Consider the following 19,084-nt stretch of genomic DNA (forward strand, 5'->3'; position numbering starts at 1 on the left):
CAAACCAGGGATAGAACCCGGGTCTCCCATATTGCAGGCAGATCCTTTACTGTCTCAGCCACTAGAAAAATCTCATACTTGGAATAAATTCAGGTACTTTTTCACCGTGGCCTGCATGGGCTGGCCCGGCATCCCCTCGTCTCATTGCCTCATGTTCCAATCTTGCTCGCTCTGATTTCTTGCTTTCTCAGAACAGGTAATGGATGCTTATCTGAGACCTGGGATACTTGCCATTTTCTTATCCTGGCACCCTTCCTCTGCTTGGCTTTCTCTCTCTTTTCATTCAGATCTCTTCAAGCTTCAGCTTCTCAGAGAGGACTTCCAGGAGCATGTAATTCAATACAGCATCCCTTGTCACTCTCCATTCTCTTAGTCTATTTTATTTTTCTCTGAGTATTCTAACATCTGAAACGAACTTACAACATGTGTTTATTGTCTATCACCCCTCCAAGAATGTAAACTCCATGAAAGCCAGGGTTTTGTTTTATTCATGAATGCATCTCTGAGTACCGAAGAATGCCTGTAGGGCCTTGAGAAATAATTTTTGAAAGAATGATATGCTATTTAATTCCCCATTACAGTCTCAGTGAGGTCACTCAGTCGTGTCTGACTCTGTGACCCCACGGACTGTAGCCCACCAGGCTCCTCCGTCCATGGGATTTTCCAGGCAAGAGTACTAGAGTGGGTTGCCATTTCCTTCTCCAGAGGATCTTCCCAACCCAGGGATCAAACCCCGGTCTCCCGCATTTCAGGCAGACACTTTACCGTCTGACCACCAGGGAAGCCTGTTACAGGCTTAAGAGGTCAACATGACTGAATGTCCATTTCATAGGTTGGGCAAATTGAAACTCAGGAAGTTAAATAAACTTGTCCAAACCCCACGGACACGAAGTGCTGAAGGCAGCGGAGCTGAAAATGAGGGAACAGGTCATGGCTTGTGTTCCCCTGGACTGATGTCTTCCAGGTCAGGTCACTGAAGCCACCTGGACACAGCAAACTCACAAGGAGCAAACCTGACTTGAGAACAGGCTGCACAGGAGGGAGAAGAAAAATGTTAGTGGAGAAGTTATTTTCCCAAAGGAGGACACTCAGGGCTGAATACTGGGTTCTGAATGCTGAAGTGGAAACATATGATGTAGCTAGATTCGACCCAGTGGTCATGAACTTGGAGCCCTGAAGCCACTGGGGAGGGGGAACGGAAGCACCAGGGTTCACCCGGGTCCCCTGCCAGCAGGGGCAGCAGGGACTCGGTGGCATCGGGCTCACCGCAGCTTGGCCAGCAGGCCTGTCCCTGGGGCGAGGGGAGACTCCCTCAGGCGGCCCTCAATGTTCATGTCGCCCACCAACGAGAAGCTGCATACCAGCTGCCCTCAGGGTGCTCTTTGCCAAGAATCCTCACAGGCAGGAAAAACAAATGTGGGCAAACTATGAAGAAAAAGGATGGAGAGACAGGGTCAGGTGTGATACCCAGCTAGCCCTTCTTTTAGGAATGGCTTTCTGGCCCAGCTGTGTGTGGGGGGGGGGGGTGGGAATCAAGGCAGCAGGCTGCCTTGGGGACAGAGCTGCCAGGCCTGAGGTCATGCCCTCCTGCGTGGCCACCGCCAGCATCTGACAGGTGGAGGTCAAAAGCCTAACTGCTCTGGCTCCACCTAGGACATCCAGGCCTTCAAAATGCTCCAGGGCTCTCCTCTTGGGTGGACAAGGTTCCGTCAGCTTATTCCTGCTCTTCACCGCTTCCGTTCACAGGCATGGATTCCCTAGTGAGTATCTTGCACTTCAAACCCTTTCCCACCACAGAACCCAATGTGATAGGTTTCGTCACTGGCTCACAAGATGTCTGTCTTGGTACCCAGGAACAAGCGGCAGGGTCTCGCTATCCAGTGATTGGCAGAAGAGCTCCAGTCTCTGACCTCATGGGGGGTTATCTCTTAGTGGGGGTGGCAGATGTTAAAAAATATGTCTTGTACTAAGTACCATGAGGGTCTGTAGAAAGTATCCGCCCCCATCCATAATACTGACAACTGTTAGCATGTGTGTTGTGTTTTCATGTTAAAATTATAATGTGGACACCTGCTCGGAAACTGCTATCAAAATAACACTGTAACAAAATTGTTGGTAGAACAAAATCTTGTTGACCTTATTTCATCCTTTCAAATCTACAGTCTAAGATGACCATTCAGCTGCTTAGTAATGTACTTGTCAGATTAGATCACTGGTAAAATTAAGAGGCTGGAGTAGACCTCCAGGATAGAGGGCAAACGGAGACTGGTCAAGATGTATCGCCTCTCCCCGGCCTAGTGGCCACCATGCTCCTAACTAGCACCTGTGGTCAGCTGATCCTGTCCTGTGTTAGGTTCATGGGGTGTTTGTGAGGGTGCATCATCCACAGTTGAGGGACTGGGACTGGTATTTCTCCACCGTGGTTTAGGAATGTGTACACAATTTCAGGCTGACCAATGACTGTGGGCTCCTGGATTTTGCCAGACTATTAGGAGAGAAGCTCTTTGGCTAGTGGGATCAGGAAGCTGGTAGGATGGAAGTCTTGAGCCTCTGGTGGCTGTCATTAGCCCTGAGAATGAAGCAGAAAGAACCCCTTAAAAGCTGGCTTCAGAGAAAAGCTTACAATTACAATTGGGACACTGGGTCTGAAAGTTTCAAACAACAGGTCTTACTCTTGTTACTGTATAATGTTCTGGTGTCATTTCTGAAAATAAATGCACCCTCAGCCCAGAGTTTCCACAATCTTTTATTTTTAGTCTCACCTCTTTCCAAGAAGTGGCAGAATGGAGCATTCTTAGTGGTCATTTATTTAAAAACAAAAAACAAAAAACAAAAAACTGCCCATTATTCTTGGCGTTAAAAATTAAACACAATGATTAAAAAAAAAAAATAGCATGTTACCATTTATATCACATATTTAGGATCATGTGGTTTCCAGTACGAGTAGAATGTAGTTGTGCCTGGGAAGGAACAGAAGGCAGTGGCTGAGAAGCACATGTCCTCATAAAACATATCTAAGTAGTACACTCAGGATGACTCGTGCTAAGGAGTTAGACATAATACGGTTCTCGGAGGAACCAACTTGAGTTTCTATGGGACACTCACTTCTGCCATCTCGATGCCTGATTTCAAGGGTTGCAGGCTATGGACTTCTGTGCCACACTTGGGACAAGTGAAGGACATGTCAAATAAGAAGCTACTCTTCACGCAGTAGTAACAGAAGACATGCCCGCAGCCAATGGTGTGAGGCATGGTGGGCCACTCCCCACACAGAGAACACTGTCTGCCACTGGCTGCCAGCGTGCTGTTGCTGCCTGGGGCTCCGGTCAGTGGGACACACCATGAAGACAGCTTGGCTCTCAACTTCTGGACATTGACAAGGGGGAGGAGAAAAATCAGAAACTCCGCAAAGCCATGCCAGAGGAGTTCCCTATTCATATACTCAAAGCCCACTTCTCGGACACTTTGGGGCTTGTGAAAGACAGAACGGATGCCCAGCAGACGTTCGGTCAAAGTTGCAAACTTGCCCCTTTGGAGGAAGATCAAGAAATTAATCAACCCGCCTAACTTCAGAAGTCCAACCACCAGATTCACACACTGCTTGGCTTTCCTGAAGGATGCAATGTGATGGTTCCGAAACAAATCATAGCATCGTTCTTCTAACCACTTGCCACCAATAGTACAGAGAGCATACCACAGCTTCTGATTTCTGCTCAGTGGCTGGTAGCTCAGGTTTGGGGATAGATCGTTCTGGTACTGAATATTCAACACTGACTGTCCCACTGTGGCATTTTTAGAGTAGATGGTGAATCTCCACAAGAAAAGCCCCAAGAATGCTTTCAGCTCTGGTTCAAAGCGGGCTAACAGCCCTGGCTTAAATCCATGAAAGCACTGAGTAAACTGGGACCAAACGAGCTGCTCCAGGGCCTTGTTTAGTTCAAGAGCATCCAACTGGCTGATTCTCAGCACTCTGTCTGTCCGCTCTGCACTCTCGTCTCTGGAAGCCATGCCTCTCTGAAGGTCTCTAGGAAAAAGTACAATTAGAAACCATCACTGACGGAGCAGTTTCTCAGAGCTATCTAAAATGCTGTCTCCCGGGCCGCAATCCTCATTTTGCCCCAGAACTGAACTCCCCCCAACACAAAAAGAAATCATCCAACAGTCGCAATCTTGTACTGTCTGCCCAACTTAGAGCTGCAAAACTGTGACACACACGTGACAATGGACAGAGGAGACAGGCATTCTGTGAAACCCTTGCCTCACACTAGCCAAGAGCTGCAGGGAAAGGAAGAAACGGCTCAGGACAGAGTCCCCCTTCATTTTTTTAATCCACTCATGCCTCTACCCCTCCCAGCCTTTCCTCACTCTGGCTGCTCTGAGCTCCCCACTGGGTGCTATCTGATGGGTCTGTCTTCCCTTCTGCCTCCTTCAAGGCCTGTCCCACATTGCCACACTTTGAAAACACAAGCCTTCCCAAGTGGGCCCCGAGGCTGCTTTCCTCAAGCTTCACCCTCTAGTTATCACGTGCTCCCTTCTCTTGTTCACTACTGGACATTTGTTGTCTGCTCCCTTCACCTGGAACAATCTGCTCCCATTCTCTAACTGGAGAGCTCACATTGCCTGGAAACCCCATAGACAGAGGAGTCTGGTGGACTATAGTCCACGGGGTTGCAAAAGAGGTGGTTGTGACTCAGTGACTCAACAACTAAGTTTTTAAGTACTAGCTTAGGGACCACTTCTAATTTAGCTGCCTCTCTAGCTGTTTCTTTAGCTAGAAAGAAAGTTCTGTCTCTCTGTCCTTCCTCTTTCATGATTTTATGTCCCTACTATATATAAACTACTTTTCGATTGTCTATTTCCTCCACTAGAGGATAAAGCCTATGGCAAAGACTGAGTCTTTTTACAGCTGATTCTTAGCAAATAGCCCAGTGCATGGTATAGAGAATGCTTCCCACAAATTTGAGATGAGTGGACAAGGAACAGGATGAAACTCTGGAGTGGGTGAGTGGTAGAAAATACAAATTCCCACCCAATAACCTTTCAAACGATTTTGAGTTACCATATCTCGACAGCTGACTACCACATCTTTCAACATGTTTGTTGCTCACCGGCTTTTTCCCAATGAATGTGTCAGAAGCCCATGATAAAACGGGAGAACCCAGTCCCTACCCTTGTGGAGATCATAATCAAGTGACTGGGAAGAGGGATGAAGCAAGAGTGTACTGCAGAAAATTATAAATACGCAATTACAAGATGTGAAAGGTGCTGTGCAAGGGGAACAGCACCTAAGCAAGGGAACCGTGCTTACAATTAGACCTCAGAAAGTCCAAGAAGCCTTCATGGAAGAGGAAAGATCTCCTGAAGGTAGCCGCCTGAAGAATCAGCGGTGTCAGGGGGTGAAGGTAAGTAAGAAAACCACTCCTACAGAGGGAGCAGCGTGTGCCAAGGATAGGAGGAGCCAGGACAAAAGATCAGGCTGGAAAGGAAAGTGAAAGACTGATGCTAAAGGCACTAACAGCCAACTTGAGGAGGCTGTATTTTACCAAGAAGGTAATGGGGAGACACTGTAGAATGGTAAGGAAAGAACCGATCAACTCTGCACTTTAAACAGCGAGTTCTGGCCACACGGAGAACGGATTAGAGGCTGAAAGACTGGAGGCAGAGAGACCAATTAAGATGACTGTTAACATGATTTAGTGAGAAACTAATGATGGTCTAAATTAGAAAGGTATCAGTGGGGATGGAGAAAAATAGGTACCTTTGAAAGCTAGGAGGTGGAAGGATGGACACGACTCAGTGAGAAGTAAGCCAAGAATAACTGACTTGAGTAATGGAATGGATGGTAGTCCAATTCTCTGAAATAGGAAACATATGCAGAGATATAGGTTTGAAGGGAAAGATAATAAATCTGGGCTGTTTTAGAGAGCTGAGGCCCCTATGAGACAGCGAAGTGGAAATGCTCAGTCGGAAGTTCTGAGGATATATGGGAGAGAGATTTGGGGAGGAGATTTTGTGTGAGCCCCTCTGATGGGACTGATCTATTTTAAATCTACTTGATCTATTCAGATGCTAAGATCAGGAAGACAGTTGTCTAAAGATAGGCAGGTCCTGCCTATTCACAGCACATCCAACTTTCTTTGTACAATATAATCTTATTCCCCTGGTTTCCTTCTCCAGTCTCTGTGGCATTTCATGGGTCACGTTCACTGCCATCATCAACCTTTGACCTTTCAATCTTTCTCTGCTGGGGTCTGTGTATCACAGTCCTGTTCTCTCTCCGTGCCTGTAGTCTAGTGGCCTTCACACCTGAGCATTAGTCACCATCACATGTAGGACTTGTTAGACTGTGCCCCTCAGTTCCAGAGTTTCTGATGTCCTCTGGAATGGGCACCAATAATTTGCATTTTTAGCAAGTTCCCTGGTGATATTGCGAATTACTGGGCTAGTCCACTTCCAGGCAAAATTCATGGTTTTGTGGGCATATCTATCACCCACACAGCTCAATGCGGCATGCCAGTCCTCCTACCTTTGTTGCTTGGTTATCGTCCATAGATCTGCAGAGGCTCTTACAGATCTCACCCTGATGTAGTTTTCTCTTTTTGCTACTATGCAGTCCTTGTGAGACTGAGACCACTCAGAGATTTTACAAAGTTTATGAGCATCAATGTATCCTAGCTCTGCAGGTGCTTGGAATGCAAAGATGAAGACGCCAACCTGGGTCTGCATAAGAAAGCAGGCAAATGGATGGACAAGTCAGGCAGCAGCAGAATTACATGGTATTGCAAGATTCTCAAAGATGCTGCATAAAATTTCAGCACTATCTCAACAGAGAAAGACTTTCAATATTTATGCAAAAAAAATCATTAGTGATTATTTTTCTCACATTTTATGCAATTTAAAGTCTTCTTTAAACTTATCATTTATGTAATTAAATAAAGGTCCATATAGTCAAAGCTATGTTTTTACCAGTAGTCAAGTATAGATGTGAGAGCTGGATCATAATAAAGGCTGAGCACCAAAGAACTGACACTTTCGAACTGTTGCTGGAGAAGACTCTTCAGAGTCCCTTGAACAGCTAGGAGATCAAACTAGTCAATTCTAAAGGAAATCAACCCAGAATATTCATCGGAAGGACTGATGCTGAAGCTGAAGCTCCAGTACTGTGGCCACCTGATGCAAAGAGCCAAATCACTGGAAGAGACCCTGATGAATTTAAGAAATGTAATTAAGGAAAAACAAAACAAAACAAAAACTCAAACATCACTTAAAAAACCTCATAGGCAAACCAAAATCTATAAAATTATTTGTTCAGATTTACCAAATCTCTTACCTCACTGACCCCAGGATAAAGCACAAACTTCTTAGATCTAGTCTAGCCCAATTCTGTGTCCTTCTTAGTAACTATGTAATCAGTTATTCACTGAAGTCTTTATTTTACTTCTAAAAGATTTTTTTGATGTGGATAATTTTTTAAAGTCTTTACTGAGTTCGTTACATTATTGCTTCTATTTTATGGGTTTTTTTTTTTTGGGGGGGGGGGGCTCAGAGGCCTGTGGGATCTTAACTTCCTGACCAGGGATGGAACTGCACTCCCTGGGTTGGAGGATGGCAAAGTTTTAACTACTGGATCACCAGGCAAAACCAAAGAAATTTTAACTGACTCTCTTTCGGTCCTGCCTCTATGCCTTTTCTCACGTACCCGGAACACTTACCTTTTCTACCATCTCCTCCTGCCACCCTCAAGTACACTGCAACCCTATTTGAACATTCTGCTTCACAATTCTCTCTCCAATTCCCACTGTCACCACTTTTAACTATAGCAGCAGCTGCCTGGGCCATATGCTGGAGTCCTCATCCGTCGTCTGCACACACCTTTCCCGAACTGAACCGTAAACTAGCAAAGGGAAACTGCCTCACAGCTGCTTCTCAAGGTACCTGCCGTCCACAGAGACTCTGACACCTAACTCATTTCTCATGCAAAATTCTATCATCGCTCAGGATAGGTGAAAACATGGTATACACAATTCCTCTCCTGTGACAGTCTGGACAACTCGGCATGCTTCCCAGGTTTTGTACCCTGTGGTCAACAAGATAAAGGAAGTTCTCTTGTTTGTCAAAGTACTCTTGAAGAGCTCAGGCTGTGCTGGACCTCAACGCCAACGCTTCGGCCTTCTCCCGTCACCCCATCGCGCCTACTGAACCGGATGGATCGGCAACTTTTTCAGCTGTGCACTCAGTGTCTCAGGAGTGTTCAACTCTTTGCGAGCCCACGGGCTCCCATCAGGCTCTTCTGTGGAATTTTTCAGGCAAGAATGCTGGAGTATGCTGCCGTTTCCCTCTTCATTTCAGTTGAGTAGCAGATGAAATTTATGGTGTGTGTTAAGAGGGCCAGTTGTGCCAACTTATGTATCTTCAGATATCAGAGTCACAACCAGTTCTTGGTAATCTTTAGAGAACTTACTGCAAAGATGGGCCAGCTGTAGCAGCTGCTCAGTAAAGGTCTGCTGAACTCACACGTGGTGGAGTGAGTAGTTTGGTAGTGAATCAATGTTCAGACTGAACACTGCTGATAAACTGCAGTCTGAGGGCAGCTCTCTCGTTTCAGGTTCCTTACTTGTATGCAGGAAGAAACTGGTCAGAGAGACTGGCTTCTGAGAGGAATCACTGATCTCAAATCCCTCATTTCTGGAGGAATTATACTTAAGTACAGTTAGTAAAGACAGGAATTTTTAATGGCTGCCAGGAAAGAAGACTTAACACACTCTCTAACCAATCCAATATTTAACAATCCTTATCATCAGAAAATTCTTTCTTATACCTTCTGTTACAGTTTAACTTTTTTTTTTTCTTTCCTCTTCTTCACCCCAGGCCTGGCCTCGGTGTAGATTAAGAACAGCTGGGCCCGATCTCCTCTCTACAGAAGACTCTTTACTAGAGCAAAAGACTATTATTAAACTGTTCTTCCAGATGAATAATTTCTTTTGTTTTGTTTCAGGTTTCAGTATCCAACATTTTAGTCATTTTTGTGACTTCTTTTCATTGTAAACATAGAACAGGCACTGTCTATTATGCATCAGAGTGTGTTAGTAGGAGCATAGGCTTCCTATTGCTCTGTAATCCTGTTCAGGCGACGGGGACAGAGTACAAAGACCAGGTTTAAAATCAGATAGACTTAGGCTCAAGCTTCAGCTTGGTCTCTTGGCTGCTAAGTCATCTTAAAAAAATCATTAGCAGCAGATTCTTCTAAGAGTTGGAAATGAATGGCTACCTCAAGATGTTGCTGAGATTAAAGCAGACAATGTTGTGTAAGTGGTTTGGAAACGGGCAGGCAGTATTACTATCACATTATTGCTACTTTGGCTAGGGATGAGCTTTAGAAGAAAAAGACTCGGTTGATTTTGCCAAATTTCATTTCACAAGACTGAAATCTTCATTATTACTAATCTAATGCCTCAACCAACCTGTGGTAAAAGGATTCCCCCTGTCCCCCCAGGAAATACTGACTACACCATTAAAATATAAACTGTGGCAGTCATACAGTGAACACTATGTCACCATAGTGGGCTTGTGTGGGGGTCAGATGGGAAGGGGCAGAAACATGGTCTAGTGGAACTCATGCATCATATCAGAGGAGATGCTGGGGTGGGAATCCTGAGAGGATGGGGGGATCCCAGCATGACCTGCTCTCTCGGTTGTCTCACCTCCATCCACATGGCTGTGCCTGTTTATCTGGAAGCAAAGAAACCTCTCCAGATGCACACTGATAGCCTTTAACTCAAGGGGGCTTCACCGAACAGGGCCTGGTACCGGCAGTCCGAAACAAGCACCCAACCTTGGTTTACCATCAACGTGCTCCGTTCAGTTCCTCCTCCTTCCCCCTCCTCTTTCTGGCAGGTACAGGTTTTCTAGGATATTGGCTTTAGAGAAGGGCACTGCTCAGGAGTAGAAGAAACTGATGAGATTGAAGTAACTACAAGTTTAATTCATCTGATTATGGAACTTCTTCCCTCCACTGCTGGACAATAATATTTGGCTGAAGTAGGTGTAGGACACAGAAAAAATGCCATAAGTGCTTTTAGATCACATAAAGTTATTCTCAATCTAATGGAAGAAGTTTGTGTTTCAGTGAATCTAACTCTCTGACAAATCACTACTCAATTTAATATTTATTGAGTGCCCATAAAATGTCAGGCATTCTCCTACATTTCAGGGGTTCGATCCAAATAGTTAACTCTTAGTTAACTTTCTTTTAGTAAGGCATTTCTAAAGAAATAGGATGTTACAATAATCAAGACTAGCCACTTATCTCTGAAGAAAAGAATGGATCTTAAAATACGAAAACACTTAAGAAGGATCACAAAACTCCCTGGGGCAGAAAAGAGAAAACTTAGATTTAATACTGTGCAAATTGCAGAAATATGCAAGCACTGACCCCAGCCATGGTCCACCTGGGAAACACGGGGAGATGGTTTCAATGGGAGCTGTGTCCTCATGAAACCCCACTAACGTGGTTGCGCTTGTTTGGAAGTAAAGAAAGAAGCTGTCTGCTGTGACCAGAGCAGAATGGCTTGGCAGGAGACTGCTGAAGAGTTAAACCCCTGCAAAAAAGACTCTGTTTTAAGGAAATTGCATTGATTTTGTAGCCATGAGTAACTGAAGAGAAGGGACTGAACCGGATATAAATTTTAGAAGATTAACCTGATTGCAGAGTTTAAGCAAAGGAAAACTGCAATTCTGCAGGACCAGCTCCAGCAGCTGGCCCCCAACCTTTTTGGCACAAAGGACCAGTTATATAGAAGAGTTTTTCCACGGATGGGAGTGGGGATGGTTCAGATGGCAAGTGATGAGGAAGGATGAGGCGCAGCGGCAAATGAAGCCTCACTGTTCACCCCGCCGCTCATCTCCTGCCACGCGGCTGGGTTCCTAACAGGCCACAGACTGGTACCAGTTGGTGGCCTGGGAGCTGGGGACTCCTGAGTCATACGACTCCTGCGACCTTTCCAGGACCTTAACTGAGGTGTTGATTAATAACTTTCCGAACAAGTCTGGTAAGTTGACCTGCTTCACTGACAACTATGAAAATAAGAAAGATTACAGCATCCTCACGTTTTTGAATCAAAAATCCCCAACTCTTCTGGAAACCAGTGCTTTCCTGACTTTGCTACACTTCTTGCTATCCAAGGCCTATTACTGGTCGGCCTACTTCTACTTCCAAAAATTTAAATATTAAAAATTCTATTATAATTGGTTCTTGTAGGTTGGTATCTAGTTTCACAAAAGTAGCTCAAACTTAAATGGTTAAAAAAAAATACAAAATAATTTTTTTTAAAGTTGGGATTGTTTTGAATTGAAACAAATACCATCAGATTTAATTCAAATTGATTTTTCCAGAAAGACAAAATCTGGTGATGCTTTTTCCTGCTCTGCAATGAGGTCTGCTTCTTTTAAAGCACAATGCTATCAACCTCTCCCTCTCCACCCCCCATTTCCCAAACCGTACTAAGATTCTGAAAAGTTAACCCAGGGAAAACATTTATGGCCATGCAAAGAGACTTATAAAAACAATTAAAAGTATAATTGGCACTAAGTAAATTCACGTTCAGTGAAGGATACTACTATGTTAAGGACATGTGAAGAAGATGCTTAAGGCAAAATCAAGACCAGATAAAAAGTATAGCATCTACGAGGGTTAGTGTGATTAACTTGTCACATAAATATGTTTAAGACAAAATGATCGAGCACTAAAAAACTATTAAAAAGGTCTCCTGCTGACATTTTATCACTAGACATGTCACACTGCTTTTCTTTCACAGGGAAAAAACAACTGAAAATTCGTTTACTGAGAGCGGCGATATATAACCTTATCCCTCAAATAACTCATGCTTTCCTTTTAAGCTTTTCATTCCCCAAATAAAACTTTGTCATCTATACTGCATTCCAAAACCAAAACGAAGGACTTTTTATCTCACTACAGTGGGAAGAATTTCTCAGGACGTCTTCCAGTGCCTTTATTGAGTATCGTACAAATTATGAATGAATATATTTTATTTAAAAACATGTTATTGACAGAAATCTATCAATAATAATGTGGGTATTGTCAAGGGCCTGTCAATATTAATGTAATTATGATTAAGGGCATAACATGGATTTTTAGCTATAATACCAAGTAACATCTCCTGCATTACTGCTATCAATAAACACATTATTATTGACCTGTTTCAAGATGCTCAGTACTAGATGAATTACCATTAGGCATGTTTGTCAATGCATACTGCCGACAAAAATTCTACATTTAAATTTACAGTCTTTGCAAACTTTCTCAGCAGAAACATGTGATTCCCAAGCAATTGCTAAGGTTTCAAATCCATCCACATATTCTCTGCCAGGCTATTCTTTTCCAGACCCACAATCATCGACTGATTTTCAATACGACAATGCTGCTGCCACACTGTCTTAAGAGTTCTGGTGATATAAATGGATGAGACCATTTCTGCCTTTTAGTTTTTTTTTTTTTAATCTTAACTGGCACTTCACATTAGGAGGTTATATGAATAAAGTTCTACAACCTGAGATCTTAAGCTTTGAACGTCTACCCTACTATTTTATTTCCTTTGTGTAGTCAGATAGATTTACTGTCCATTGTATTGAAATCAATACTAATAAATGGGACATGCATCAAAGAGAGATTTTAACAGGACGTTGATTCCCAGAACGCACTGCAAACATAAGCAAAAGAGGAAAAAAGCTATGGCTGGGACCCATTAGACCCTTGTGACCTCTGGCACTGTGAACAGGCCTAGAAATCAACAACTATAAGTTCAAATCCCACTTCTGCCACAGCCTTGCTAAGTGACATGTCACTGCTGTTTCGTTCATCTCTTTCATCAAATATAAATGAAGTCACAACAGCTTATAGGTATCTGAACTGTGCTCATTTGGCAGAGAAGGCAATGGCACCCCACCCAGGGACTCTTGCCTGAAAAATCCCATGGATGGAGGAGCCTGGTAGGATGCAGTCCATGGGGTCGCTAGGAGTTGGACATGACTGAGCGACTTCACTTTCACTTTTCACTTTCATGCATTGGAGGAGGAAATGGCAACCCACTTCAGTATTCTTGCCTGGAGAATCCCAGGGACGGGGGAACCTGGTAGACTGCTGTCTACAGGGTCGCACAGAGTCGGACACGACTGAAGTGACTTAGCAGCAGTAGCAGTGCTCATTTGGATACAGACAAGACATGCGGAATTTAAAAATTCCCTTATGAACATTAAATTACTCGTAACTTAAATGCAATCCTCATCAAAATGCAAACGGAATTTTTCTTTTGGGGTGTGGTAGCGGGTACCTAACAGAATGTCTCCACAATATAGCTGAAGGATAAACTTCCAAATAGCACACATTTTTCAAACACATGAACAACGATAAGTTATTCTTTTTATCTGGAGAGAATTGGGAATTCAACTCAAAGACTAAAATCTTCACCACTATAATCAGTCTTACACAATTGAGCACCTTACCTATTTCACTTATGATGTATTTACTCAAGTATATAAAAGTAACACAAACTTATTTTTTTTAACCTGGGGACAGAATCTCCCATTACCTTGGCCTTGCTTCACAAATACATTTTAAGCATGGCACTCATCTTTTCTCTCAGAAAACTGATACTTCTGAGTCTTTGAGGGAGAAAGCACACTGTGGAAATAAAGGGCAAATGTCTGAAGGAGACTTAAACTGCTTCTGATGAGTTCTGTATTCTAGCCCAGGTTCACCAACAGCCTGTGTGACTCTGGACAAGTCATTTTACCACACTATACTCTTCAGCAGTTAAAAAAAAAAGTCCTATAAAAAGCCTACCTCTCTAGACTCATCATGGGAATTATTTTAGAAAACCCTGGAAGAGAAAAAATAAAAGTACAGTCATTTCCAACTGTAGTAATGGTTAATGTCAAACAAGAGTAAGGAAAAGGCTAGAGAAAGTAGAGAAATCAGAACAATAGTACCCATGAGACAGACTCAATCCTCACAGAAAAAAACAGAGAAGCCTGATGGAAGACAAACCCAAATGATCTGGGAGTTTACAACTGCAGTAAACCCATACTATTTACTTCCTGGATACCGAGTGCTAGTAAGCGACCACTACCGCTAAGTGCCCTTTGCAAAAAAATCAATTATTATTTAATCCTTACAATATTATGAAAGAGGTTTTTTTTTTTTTTTGGTATTTTGTTTTAAAGCAAGGAAACTGAAGCACAGGGAGATGACCTGTGTGAAATAACACGAGGAGGAGTGGTGGGACCATGCTCTGTACCAGCCTCCAATATGGACAAGCTAGTGGCAGACCTAACAGATGAACATAAACACCTTAGGATGGCACTGCAGGACTTGCAGATGGGGCTGTTTAAGAGGCTGAGTACGAGTGATGAAGAGTACCAGTATGAACTTCAGCAAATTGCAATCCAAGGATGAACAAACAAAAGACTTGTGAAACTTAGAGAGCGACTAGATCTTCAAGTACTCTGTAAATTTGGAAAAAGATTTTAGAATCTAACTGCCTAAGAAGAGAATTCTAAATGACTTCAAGATTATTGGAACACAGGTTTAATTGCACATTTTAAGAAATACGAGAGAATATGAAAACAGCCACAAGGGAACAGAGGTATCAGCAATGGAAGAGGAGGAATTACCACGGGATACATACTATGAAGAAGGCACTGGATGTTTTCTTTACAGTTTCATGACACAATGTTAAGAAGTCAAAAATTAAGAGGGGTCTGATAATGTGCTTAAGGTCAAGCTGGCGATTAGTAAATGCTAGAAAAATGGTGGAACACACAAAAGGAAGCCAGTATGGATATTTGCTAAGCGTGGATCAAATTCAACATCACAGAGCTCAAAACAAAATTTTTTCTCTCAAGATAATTCTGAAGACGAGTCAAGCTCTCAGGACTGTAAATGGGAGGAAGAAATTCAAGGAAGCTGGTAAAGTTGCCCATGTTGTCACTTTCCCTGCCTTTCCATGTGGTCAGAGAACCATTCGAAGAAACTGAATGTCAAAAATGAACCAAAGGAATATGGGGGTGAGAAAAGGAGGTACCAACAAATATTACGAACACACATAATATGGGAAGTAAAGGCAATGCCCGATAACATGACCCTAGAAAGGAACAGGTGTGCATAATCAAAATTAAATTACTCTAGAGCTTTTTTTTTAGGTTTTAATAGTTAAAAAGAAAAGATAACTGGGATGAAATTTTATCTCATGTTATTGACAAACAGGTAAAAAGGAAGAGCTCTGTTAAAAAAAAAAAGGAAAATAGATAAAAAGCAATCTAGGAAAGGGTATTTGATTCCAGAGATGAGAAAAGGTGTGAGAAATTTAGATACACAATGGGAAGGCCTCTAGGGTGGCTCCAGTGGTAAAGAATCCACCTACCAATGCAGGAGACAAGGGTTCAATCCCTGGGTTGGGAAGATCCCCTGGAGGAGGAAATAACAACCCATTCCAGTATTCTTGCCTGGAGAATCCCACAGAGGAGCCTGAAGGGCCACAGCCCGTGGGGTTGCAGGGAGCCAAACACAACTTAGCAACTGCACACACACACACACACACACACACACACACACACACACACGGAAGGACAGAGGGTGCCGGACACCCTCCTCCCTGCTCCCACGTGCAGAAATTAGTGCCAGGATTACAGTTGTGGGGCAAGTGGGACAGTCAGGGCTTTTCTCCTGAGGTTTCTTCCACATTCCAAAGGAACTGAAGAGGAACAGGGAATGTGTGAAAATGCTGTCATTTCACAGCAAAGAGAAAAGAGAACGTCCAATTTGCTTCTAGGTTGTTCAACTCAGATAATAAACTGAAGAAAGAAAGAGGCCAGTGACTCAGGGGAGAACCTCTGTAGTGAATAAAGACTGCTTTGTCTTGTGCTACAGGAACCAGAGCACAGTGGAGTGCAAAAGGCAAAGAAACTAAAAATGTACCTTATGCTTTAAGGAAAACCTGAGGCTAGGACTTGGAACTTTACTAGTAAAATTATGTTAGGTAAAACTGCTAACATCTTTAAGGTTCAGCTGCCAAAAATGGAAAATATCTGCCCTCCCTATTGCAAAGACTGCTATGAGCTTCAAAAATAAGCAAAAATTCTATGGCTAAAATTAAAAAGTAGGGGGAAAAGAGAAAAAGAATAACTGTGATCAAAAACAAAATATTAAAATTTGTATCTATTAAATAAGGTTGAATATGGACAGGTTTGTGGCTTTTGGTAATGAATTAACTGTGCACATATGCATTTTATTTTTTAAAAACCTGTAACGAATGCAAGTTGAATATAAATGAATAATTAATCTATGAAACAAAATTTTAAGGCTACTAGGAAATGTATCATCTAGTCTCAGATACAAATTTAATTTTCTTAACAGACTACTGTTTTTCAAGCAGAACAAAAAATAATAGTTGTTCTTGTAAAATACTGCTGAGGGCCAGCTTGCTTTGTTTCTCTTCCGCATGACTCCAGGACATTCCTACAGGAGTTCTTCTACAGAACAGTTTTAAAACCACAGATGGGAGTGCTCCTCCTAATTTCTAAAAATGAGGAGAATAAGGCCAAGAGGTAGAGCTGGTCAGGAGTAGAAACTCAACTCTCTGGACTCAGTCTAGCATGTTCTTTGCTATGTCCCTCTTACTTCTATTTTTTCCCCCATTTCTAAGGAAAATAAGAGGTTCTTTTTCACTTGTATTGTCAATAAAGAATTCCTAACTCCACTCTTTCTTGTCTTCCAAATCTCTTTCCGGCTCAAGACTATTCAACTTTAATGTTTCTGGATACAAGAAATGGATAATATGGGCAAGACGAGGGAGAAGATACAGTGAAAAAGAAAGAGTCGGTCACCCAGAGATCATTCTGCCAAGGCTTAACGAAAGGTAACTCATTAGGGGAAGGCAGTCAGACTGTAAAGTGGTGTAGATGGAACCTCAGCCTACCTGTAATTTCTACTATTCAGATATAAAGTGTTCCAGGGACATGACAGAATCCCAATACCGTTAGATGTGAACCGTCTACAACTTAGTCTCATTCTGTCAACAGCCCTTTCACTAAATGTAGTATTTTCGGAAAATGGGACCTAAAGATAATAAGTAAACAGTGAGTTTTAAAGCCTCACAGGAAAAATTACTTTTATATTCTATTTATCAGGTATCAATGTTAAATGTAACTGACTCATCCTAAGCAATTTTCTAAGAAAATTCTCGGTAGTTTTTTCTCCCCAAGAAAATTAAAACTGCTTTTGAGTTTATAGGCTTTTAAAAATACTGGAAACTTAAGCTTACTCAACTTTTTGGTACCAAACAGCGCTATACATGAACCATCAGATATTAAGAAAAGTTTGGACCCTCAGTAATTCTTAAGCCGTTCGAAAGGGTTAAATCTCACCACCGCCAAGTGACAGGAAACGATTTCCAAGTGTGTTCTGGAAAATCACTTCCCAGAACGCAAAGGAAGCTCAAATCTAGCTGTTCTTTTTTTTCTTCTTTTTTAAATAGTGCCATCCTAAAACTACTTTTAGGCGTTTAGGTTTGCTCCACTTCCTTTCCCAAATTCAGACTTTGCCTCTTCCAGGAAGACAGGAAGCCAATTAAACAGGGAAACAAGCAAAGGGCGACAATTACAAGGTCGTGAAACTCCACGCCCTCCCAGTTGTTAGCAAGACCGCAGGTCCACACTCCGACTCTCGGGCGACACTGACCTTAAGAGTCTGCGAAACGCCCCGCTCCAAGTAACTTTTTCTGAAACATCTCTGGGAAGCTTGGCTTTTCCAAGCCGAACCTGCGCTCCACAACCTTCCGGAACTCGTGGGGTTGCGGAGTGACGCAGCACCCGGAAGTGCCTGGAAAAAAAAAAAAAAACCTTGAACCTAAACCAACGAGAACCACGCTTTAACGCTCCGCGAAACGCCGAACTCCGACGAGCCGAAGGGCCGAAGAGCCGACGAGCCGAAGGGCCGAAGAGCGGACGAGCCGAAGGTCCGAAGAGACGACGAGCCGAAGGGCCGAAGAGGACACCTGCGCGCTGATTGGTCTGCTGGCCGTGGGGGAAATCCGCATCTGATTGGCAGGAAAGTCGCGAACCCGGCAGCCCGGGTCCCGGGGCCGCGCGTGGAGAGGCTACCGGGTCAAGGGGCCGCGGGGAAGCCAGGGCTCTGGAGGGCCGGGCTTTCCCTGCCTTCGGACAACTGCAGCAGGCCTCTGAACGAGTGCCGCCGAGTGGCGGCGGGGCGCCTCCGCGTCTTGGGGGCTCTTCGCTCGCCAGGTTGGAGGGCCCACTGCGAGATGGCCGGGTGGGGACGGGAGCCTCCGGCTGGAGCTGCAGCATCCGGGCTGGGGCAGTTTTTGCGGCTCGTGGCTGCCGTGGCGGGAGGGGCGGATGGCTGGCTGGCCTCTGCAGGCTCAGAGAGGCAGGTGGCCTTCAAAGCCGCGGCCCGGGAGGCCTTGCGGACGAATTGGACCCTCTCTCGCTCGCACAAATCGGGGCCGTGAGCTCCCTGCCGCGGGGTCAGTGTGAATCATCCCAGACCTTTAGAAACGCGGACAGTAGGGTCCCCCAGCCCTGGGGAGCTGAGGCAGTATTTCTAGTACTAAGGGCCCGAGGGAAGGTATTTTTTGAGCATTGATCAGGCAATTATGTGTAGCAGTCGTTGAGAACCGCCGCTGCCTATAATAAAGGGATGCCCTGTCTGGCGTGTTTGCTCAAAGGTTTTAATGAAGTCTTGTGGGTACAAGCTCTCTGCACTCAGTAGGTCTTAAAAATGTTTGAGCGCATGTCTCCCCCGCTGCGCCTTCTCAGAACCCAGGAGCACGCAGACCTGCAATAAATGTGTTGACAGACATTGGAGAGCTCATGCTCAAAAATGTGTTGACAGACATTGGAGAGCTCATGCTGTAGATGCAGTGTTTGGTTAATTATCCCGAGGAACAGTTGTTACGAAGAATTTGAAACATTATGGACAAGATAAAAGAACATTTATCAATGAAGTCTTACATTGTTCAAGTTTGTTTTTACATTGAAGGTACACAATTAG

The 19,084-nt window shown here is 43.7% G+C and overlaps 1 protein-coding gene across 2 annotated transcripts; it reads right to left on the bottom strand.

Annotated features, from left to right (window-relative positions):
- Positions 1–2,730: 2,730 nt before the first annotated feature.
- Positions 2,731–17,890, bottom strand: PEX2 (peroxisomal biogenesis factor 2). 2 transcript variants are annotated; one of them, XM_020916417.2, is made up of 3 exons: positions 17,753–17,890; positions 6,527–6,720; positions 2,731–4,024 (listed from the first exon to the last, which is right to left on the bottom strand). In XM_020916417.2, exon 3 carries the CDS (start codon positions 4,006–4,008, stop codon positions 3,091–3,093), a length of 918 nt encoding a protein of 305 aa, XP_020772076.1. In that variant the 5' UTR covers positions 4,009–4,024; positions 6,527–6,720; positions 17,753–17,890; the 3' UTR covers positions 2,731–3,090. The 2 variants fall into 2 exon arrangements, with proteins under 2 accessions (XP_020772076.1, XP_020772074.1); XM_020916415.2 differs by lacking the exon at positions 6,527–6,720.
- Positions 17,891–19,084: the final 1,194 nt, after the last annotated feature.

Source organism: Odocoileus virginianus, chromosome 15, assembly GCF_023699985.2.
Source record: "Odocoileus virginianus isolate 20LAN1187 ecotype Illinois chromosome 15, Ovbor_1.2, whole genome shotgun sequence".
Classification (NCBI taxonomy): Eukaryota; Metazoa; Chordata; class Mammalia; order Artiodactyla; family Cervidae; genus Odocoileus; species Odocoileus virginianus.

Excerpts from the sequence above, each read along its gene's own strand:
- PEX2 (XM_020916415.2), bottom strand. The coding sequence starts at position 4,008 with ATGGCTTCCAGAGACGAGAGTGCAGAGCGGACAGACAGAGTGCTGAGA.